Raw genomic sequence first — 9,119 nt, 5'->3', positions numbered from 1 at the left:
CTAGCCTCTTTTCCAACACATAACCAAACACACACCACTTATAAAGAAAACCTCAGTTTTGAAACATCCTTCAGTGTAACACAATGAAAGCTTTCATTAATCTGTGACTGTAAAAGGCAGAGCCGTTTCCACTGGATTTGACTCATCAAATGTAATTATTACAGATTGTGTCAGGATAGCGGTTCTGCTAATGTTGAATAACCTTTACAGTAAAAAATGTGAACACCTGCTCATGGAAAATTTCTTGTGAAATCAAAATGATTAATAGAATTTGTCCGTTATCTCATCTTCTGGGAAGAATTGACCACAGAAGTATTTCTGTGAGAATTTGACAGCAGCTATGAGGACGTGAATGAGGCCATGTTGTGATGCTGGAAGATTAGTTCAGGATTTACCAAAAAAATGGCGTCCCATCACTCCCTACAACACAGTTTCACTGCTATGCCCCCCAACGCTGAGGGCCTTTTGTAAATAGGCAGCCAGCTGTCAGAGTCCGGACCTGGACCTGTAACTGATAAACTATTAAGAGCTGTTTAATTTTTAACAAAGTGTTTGTTTTAAATGGTGTGACTCTTCTAGTCATTACGTATAGAGTCAAAAAAGGGTCAAAAAGGTTTTGAGTTTGTAAAACAATACTCACAAATGTAATGGACTTTGTAACTGCGTTTGAGCAACTACAGACACGTAAAACTAAAACCCACAAATGTATTAGAATGCACAAATTAAAACAACAACAATAATAATAATTTAAATTCAAAAATATGAAATGCATTTGTGAACCAAATGTCGTGAATGTGTGAATCAGTACCTTCTCAAACAGCTTAAAATGTGCAACAGCAAACCTTTTTAAGGTTCCAAATGTGACTGTGAGTGTTTTTGAATGCGGTGGAAAAAATCCACACATTCGCCTTCTCTGCTGCGTGTGAATCTCTTTTTGCAGTTGCGGATTTAAGACCCTGTTTTGACGGCCAATTGATGGACCAATCACATCGCGATGTTTGTTTAACCAATCGGAATCACTGATTTGTTGCTGTCATCCATAGTGCTTTTCCACCAAATGAACTCCGGTTCTTGAACCAGTTCTGTTACTGATTCTTGGAACCTTGGTTCTTTCCATTCATTTGGTTCATTTGGTGGAAAAGCACTATGGTTGACAGCAACAAATCAATGTTTTGATTGGTTAAACAAACCTCATGATGTGATTGGTCCAGTTAAAGCTTTCCTATTGGTCCATCAATTGGCCGTCAAAACAGGGTCTTAAATTCGCAACTGCAAAAAGAGATTCACATGCAGCAGAGAACCTTCACATTTGGAACCTTAAAAAGGTTTGCTGTTGCACATTTTAAGCCGTTTGAGAAGGTACTGATTCACACTTGATTTACAAAATCTTTTTTTTTTTTTACACATTTGTTAATTTAAGTTATTATTATTGTTGTTGTTTTAAATTTGTGCATTCCAATACACTTGTGGGTTTTAGTTTTACGTGTCTTTAGTTGCTCAAACGCAATTAGAAAGTCCGATTGTGACTCACATTTGTGAGCATTGTTTTACAAACTCATAATCTTTTTGACCCTTTTTGACTCCATAATTACGGTTCAGGTTTAGCGCTCCAGGAAATTACCAGATTAATCACGTATTTCAGCAAATCACACGTGATGCTATTCGGCCAATCAGATCTGTGCATTATGATGAGCGCTGGGACTCGAATGAGTGAAACACACCAGACACCGCTGTCCTGGGGTCACTAAAAATAGCCAGAGAGACGTGATAAAAGCGACGACAGTGTTGTATGTGTTAAAACCAGAATCTTTAAAAAATAAGGGAACGATTGCGGGTTGAAATTCTCATAACGCTAAACATGAACTCCCGCCCTTCAGCATAAAGAGCCAATCAGCTTACTGTTAACGGATAAAGTCCCGCCCTCCAGTAATGAGAACCAATCAGATTGCTGGTTATGTACAGTCGTAAGTCCATTAAGGACTTCATTTACATATGCTTTTTTTAATTAAAATTATTGATATGTTAGTAAATTTTACTTGAAATGAAAAAGGATATTTTATTTAGAGTATTTGTTATTTGCAATATTTATAAATCCTGTTGTATAATGAAATGTAATTGAAAGAGTAATTTGATTTGAAATTCCATTGTTTACCTACATAAAATTTTGCTATAACAACAAGGCTACGACAATGTACAGGATATGGCACTGACCATAATGCAGGTTATACATTATGTTTCTGGACCTTGGACTGAGAAAATCTCCTCTAACTGGACCTTTAATTTTAATTAATTACCCCTGATCTAGATAATGACAGGCTTTGAGTACAGTTACGTTAAGATTATGTGCAGTTGGTCCAGCGGGTCCCACTGCATCTCAAGTCCTGCTACTGTATGGAGATTTTATAAAATGTCTGTCCAAAATATGTGCATCTAAAGTAGATGAATTCATTAATTATATTGAGTGTCTACAAACATTTGGCAAAAGGGCATTGTTTAGCTGATTATCTACTACAAATCTAATAGATAATTTTGCCCAATAAAAAGCACCATCCTTGGGGGGGGTGTATTTTCAGTTTACTAACCACTCACCATTCTGTAGAGTCTGGGCTCTGGACTCCTTTCCCATCCCACTGTAGTTGCCACCCAGAGAAGGGGCATTTCCAGAGGCTGCAAAGAAATGTAGCAATAATAACAAAACAGCTTTAAACACCCTGACATGATCTCTTAACGTTAGAAACGCTTTACTAGAAACACAGCACCCTCTGCTGGTCAGAGCATGAACAGACATTCAGAATTAAGTCTCATCTCTCTATCATGCTGAATTTCATAAAAATCGCATGCATTCACAAATGTAGCATCAAGTAAATAAGATGTTTAAAACATTAACACAACAATAACAACACAAACATATTTAACATTTTGTTAAAATGTGTTGCTATCTATCGTGGCTCATCTCCGTCACATGGATGAGGTTTAGGACAAATTACAAAGACAGTGAATAAGGCAAAACTAATTTTTAAGGTTATGCGCAGTGTCCGGAGTCTGGAACCACAACCTGGACCAGGCACCAGTCCTTCACAGAGCACTGAGCAGCCAATCCACCTAAAACATGCATTTCAGGACTGTGGGAGAATGGGAATAGACATCCAGACGCATTGCTAAGATGACCACCAAGTGGCCATACTTTCCTCTAAGCATTTTACAACCTGCAGTTTTCCGGTGTAAAAGTGCTGTAAAGTGCATACTGGAATTGTCTCACACCTTCTGACGACACAAACTGTCCGACAGCTGACGAACCCCCGCCACTGTTCTCCACAAAAGTGACCTCGGAAACGATGATGTTGTCCTCCAGCACGGAGCCGCAACCCGTACACACTGCATCTCCACGAGCCTGATCTACATCAATATCCGTCCCACCGCAGTTCTTACACCTCCGCATGGTGCCCACTGCTCTGTCCCAGCAATCACAAGGGAGGGAACTCTGAGGACACCTGGTCAAACAAGAGAGAAAATGTACAGCAGAGAATCTGAAGAAATGCATTTCAATTATTTCCCTTTGGGATGAATAAAGTGTCATCTTATCATCATCTTTTATTTTGTGTTAAATGAATGATGTTTGCAATAATCCTGCTATCACACCATCTGTGGTCTTCATAATCAGATGTTTGTCCTGCATACGTCCTGGATGTCTCTGAATTATTAAGACATTTATCCACTGATTTGAACAATACTTTTTTGATACAAGTCTTGGCTTACACACCAGCACGCTAAACTGATTTTGAACACAAATCTACTATTAATTATACACCAAATTAAAGCGAAATTACCTTAAATTGGAACATTATAGTACCACACTGGACAAACTTAGTTGGCTCAACTGTTTTATTGATACTTCCAGTTAATTTATCAGTTCAAACAGTGTTAGCCTGTTAGCATATAGCAAAATATTAGGAATGGTGTAGCACAAAATATCTATGGATGGTTATGTGTTAGCATATAGTAAAATGTTAGCATGTAGTAAAATATTAGGAATGGTGTAGCACAATTTATATATATCTATGGTTGGTTATGTGTTAGCATATAGTAAAAATTAGCATATAGTAAAATATTATGAATGGTGTAGCACAATATATATATATATATATATATATGAATGGTTTGTTTCACTTAGCTAAGTAAGAGCTGTCTGTGGGTCAGTTAGCAGTTAGTGGGGTGTTTGTTTGTTATCTTTGTCGGCATAAGGCCATCCTGAAGTTCACTGGTGTTTGTGTCATTGTAAATCTCACATCTACAATATATATTCTATTAATTATCCATTCTATTTCCGGTTGTGTTCTTTTTGTCCTCATTTTTGACCACATTCTCACTGGTGTTACAGTTATTATTTTTCCATACATTAATCTAACACACACCTCATTCTGTTTCGGCTCAACCCTAGACTGGGTCATAACTCTCTTGGGTGGATATCTTTGGTTAGTGGACTGTTCTCAGCCCAGCAGTGACACTGAGGAGTTTAAAAACCCCAAAAGCACTGCTGTGTCTGTTATCAAACTTATAGAACTACAAATTGCTCCTCTATGATCAGTGGAGCTCAGAGAATGGACAGTGAATACAGAAAAAAGGAAGTGGTAATAATATTTCCTACCTTGCTCTAAAAGTTACATAGTGCAGTTTCTACAGTGCTAAGCCCATAATATCAATGACGGTGGCTCTGCTCTCCCTATTAGGGTTTCTTAATAAAGTTTTCCTTTAATGTCAAGAAAGTATCTGCTGAATGTTGTGGTAGTGGCAATAGAAGGAAATGCTGAAGCCATGGGAAATGTTATGTTCAGGTTTAAAATTTCCCTTTGAAGACTGAAGGGGTGGAGTAATAAGCACTACAGTATGAAACTGTTTACATTCTATTTATATATTGCTGATAGTTACTGATAAACCTGACCACAAAAACAGAGCCTTGGTTCCAAAGTGTTTTAAAATCGAGTTCGAGTGGGAAAAGCCTGGGTAAATTGGGTCTCAGCATGCTGTAAATATAGTGTTATGAGTTAATAAAAAGAGCCAGAATATCAGGGATTATTATTCATCCAGGGAATTCAGAGGCCAGCACGTGACGTGGCAACACTTTACTGGACTTTAGCCGTGTTACAGACTATATACAGAGACCCTATGTCTGTCTTATCAAAACTGAAGAAGAGCCAGTTCATATTCTGGGCTGAATAAGTTAAAAACATAAGTTACCTTTAGCTTGCAGGACCTCTTTTTCTGTTTCTCTGTTTCCAGCAGCAGACTCTGACCTAGGCTTGATTTCTCATTCGAAAATATACTCTTTACACTTTCAACTGAACAAAACCGCTCAAAGCACGTCAACTGACGTTAATAAATATTATGAAAATTGTTGTGATTTCAAATGACAAGCCCGTTATTAGCGGCAAACGCACATAAGTCTGTCAGACAACAACAGCACATGTTCTGAGACGGCGTGCACTCTGGACCGTACCAAAGTAACCACGGGGGTGGGTTCACATTTCAAGGATAAGTGTGGCGATAATTACAGCCATTCTCAGTTGTATACAGTTGTATAAAATCAAATATATATTTTACCATGTGAGATAATCAAGGTACAACTTTTAATGCTATATTTGTATTCAGAAATCAAACATGATTTCACCCTTTTAAATCCACTGATGTGGTACGTCCCAGATGAACTCTGCAGGGATGACGTAATATGTGACACAAGTCCTGTAAGGCAATCTTTTTAAGTTTAACTTTAAGATATCAATTAATTGATGCGGTGAACACAGCTATTGCTGCTTTTGTTTTTACACGGTACATAATTGTATTCGTTGATGTCTCTAAACCGTTGACTACACCAAAATCTATTGTGAGGAAATTAATTTTGCAAATTCCTCACTATATATTTGTTTAGAGACATTAACAAATAAAGTTGTTTTTATAACAATTTGTGGCTACAATATTGTAAATCTCCAAATTGTCCTATTGTTCTAAGTTACTTTTCTTTCGTTCTTTTTTCTTTCTTTAATTAAATGTTATTTTATTTATTTATTTGTTTATATATTTTATTTTTATTTTTTATTATTGTTTATTTTTATTTATTTATTTATTTATTTATTTATTTTTGGTCCACAATTTACAGAACTTTCTGTTTTCCTGAAATTGCATCCTTTATCTGTGGCCAGTTTCTTAATTATGTCCCATACTGTATAATTTATCTTTTTTTATTATTAATTTGTTTTGTACCGAAGAAATACATTTCTGCGCAATATTGTTGAGTTTATTAGATGAGATACGATTCACATTCTTAATCAAGAGGAGGGGGCGGCACGGTGGTGCCACACAGCTCCAGGAACCTGGAGGTTGTGGGTTCGATTCCTGCTCCGGGTGACTGTCTATGAGGAGTTGGTGTGTCCTCGTGGGTTTCCTCCCACAGTCCAAAAACACAGGTGGATTGGCGACTTAAAAGTGTGTGTGTTGCCCTGTGAAGGACTGGCGCCCCCTCCAGGGTGTATTCCCGCCTTGCGCCCAATGATTCCAGGTAGGACCCACTGCGACCCTGAATTGGATAAGGGTAACAGATAATGAATGATTCAAGAGGAGGGGAAGGGATTCTGGAAGATTTCATGTCATATTCGTAGCTTCTAGGGCAATAATATATAAATTCTTAAACAGCACATTTTAATTATTTTTATTTGTAATGGGGTGTTTGAACTTGTTATTTTAACGAGGTAATATTTTACACGTGAGGTAATAGTTTACATCCAACAACAGGGGGCGCCACAGAAGCAGAAGTGTTTCTCTGCAGGCCGGAGGCAGCTCCAAGTGGGCGCGGAAGAACATTATAAGCACTATTCAAGCACATCGCTGGCTTCTAGATATGTAGTTGGCATAAAGGCTCTGGATGAGGTCATGTATGGAGATGACCCAGAGGCTAAATAACCTTTTTATTTGTTTTTGAAAACAGGGCTGATATGGAGCTGTTTCTAAAAGCTTGTGTTGATGAGCAGTCTCTGGGTCAATGTGATGTTTGTGGTTACGCCATGCCCCTCACCCCAGAAATTTTAAGGCATGTAAACTGGACTGTAGCTGGCCCCTCACCTCAATTCTTAAGGCACAGAGACTAGACTGCAGGGCCCCTTATACACCACAGTTCAGACAGTGTGTATAGTTCCACCAAAATATGTATCCAGTTATTTTCTTTCTTCTAACAAATTTCTATAATTAGAAATAGCAGCTCAAATAGCTCTGTTTGAGCATTGTTTGGAAGTTTAAGAGAATGTCAGTGAGTTCTTTGGGATATTCATTCATTCATTATCTGTAAGCGCTTATCCAGTTCAGGGTCACAGTGGGTCCAGAGCCTACCTGGAATCATTGGGCACAAGGAATACACCCTGGAGGGGGCACCAGTCCTTCACAGGGCAACACAGACACACTCACACATTCACTTTTGAGTCGCCAATCTACCTACCAACATGGGGGAGGAAACCAGAGCACCCGGAGGAAACCCACACAGACACAGGGAGAACTATTATTGTGTATTTTGTAGTACAGCTGTGTGCCTGGTGACCATGTAATAACTGTTTTGTTTTCAGTATTAATATTGTACCTTGTAAACACTGAGTACATTATATGGAGAACATTTTCAGCATCATGTGATTTACAGACTTGTTTGTGTTTGGCTTAATATGTGAAATTCTTGCAATAATAAAGAGAATAACCATTTAACTGAGACCTACATGTGCTGAGAATGATAATGTTTGCTCACACATAGGCTACTACTCACTTCCTGACAAGAGACATGACAGTAAATATGGGTTCATCAGCACAGCCCAGTTTCTCTACTCCAGAGAATCCAGTTCTATTGTCAGTGTTTCTCTACAGGGATTAGAGAGGCAGTGTGTGCACGTCTGTGTTAGTGATGAGTGCAACTTAATGTAGAATACATTCATTACAACTTTGTCCTCAAATATTTGTACATATGGTGTGTTTCTGAAATAAATGAAACGGAATAAATGAACTGTATTAAAATAAATTGATAGCCCTTCGGGCGGCACGGTGGTGAGGCAGGTAGTGTTGCAGTCACACAACTCCAGGGACCTGGAGGTTATGGGTTTGAGCCACACTCCATGTGACTGTCTGTGAGGAGTTGGTAGGTGGATTGGTGACTTAGTGTGAGTGAATATGTGTGTGTGTGTGTGTGTGTGTGTCTGTGTGTCGCCATGTGAGGGACCGGCGCTCCCTCAAGGGTGTGTTCCTGCCTTGCGCCCATTGATTCTGGTTAGGCTCTGGACTGGACCCACCACAATCCTGAATTAGATCAGCAGTTTCAGACAATGAATGAATGATAGTCCTTCTACAAATTCACAAGCACAATCCAGGTAAGAAGAAAGGGAGTCTTTCTGACAGTCTAAGCCAGTGTTATCCAACTCTGATCCTATTCGACCTGTTCAAACAAACTTGATTCAACTAATTTTGTGGGTAGGGTGTTCCAGGACCTGGTTCTGATGCCAGATCAAAGCATGTGTGATCATCTGAGCACAAAGAGTAACACATAATACTCTACAACAAGGACATACTTCTTTAAAGAATCGTTTAAAACCATCCAAAGGAACTAGATGAAGTACAGTGAACTTCTCTGAACGTCTGTTTATATTCTTAGTTTTAAGTTGAGCCAAATTTCCAAAGATTGCACCACTAACTTTATATTCATTAAACCATAACTACATTACAGTGAATTTCCATCTCATTAAGTTCACCTCACTTGTAGCTACAGGCACTGACTCTACTGTCATACACACCCACTTTGACTGAGTGCTCATGGTAGGTTTGCTGAATATTATGATTATTTACAAATTATTAACACCATTTCTCCCATATCCATTAATGGAAAGGGGCTGCTTTAAATATTTATTTGAATAGTGGGCCATTTTCTACAGTGTTACTAAAGGGTTTACACATTTAAACTGATTATAATCCAATACTGTGCTGAGTACAAAACAAATAATACAGTCCTATAGTTCTGTAATCAAATTAAAATAATGATTGTAGACATGAGAGGCCTAATGGATTTCATAAGTTTGCAGTGCACCCCATAATCAGATTTACTA

The 9,119-nt window shown here is 38.3% G+C and overlaps 1 protein-coding gene across 1 annotated transcript in view; it reads right to left on the bottom strand.

Annotated features, from left to right (window-relative positions):
* Positions 1-5,471, bottom strand: part of brf1a (BRF1 RNA polymerase III transcription initiation factor subunit a) — a 68,839-nt gene extending 63,368 nt beyond the window's left edge. The window contains exons 1-3 of the mRNA XM_066678536.1: positions 5,236-5,471; positions 3,262-3,491; positions 2,590-2,667 (exon numbers count right to left, since the gene is read on the bottom strand). Of these exons, the coding sequence (XP_066534633.1) occupies positions 2,590-2,667; positions 3,262-3,439 (256 nt within the window). The 5' untranslated portion in view covers positions 3,440-3,491; positions 5,236-5,471. The remainder of the gene's footprint in view (positions 1-2,589; positions 2,668-3,261; positions 3,492-5,235) is intronic.
* Positions 5,472-9,119: the final 3,648 nt, after the last annotated feature.

This window comes from Hoplias malabaricus, chromosome 8 (genome assembly GCF_029633855.1).
Source record: "Hoplias malabaricus isolate fHopMal1 chromosome 8, fHopMal1.hap1, whole genome shotgun sequence".
NCBI lineage: Eukaryota > Metazoa > Chordata > Actinopteri > Characiformes > Erythrinidae > Hoplias > Hoplias malabaricus.
Note: the sequence above shows the minus strand (reverse complement) of the source record. Positions and strands in the feature narration are given on the sequence as shown.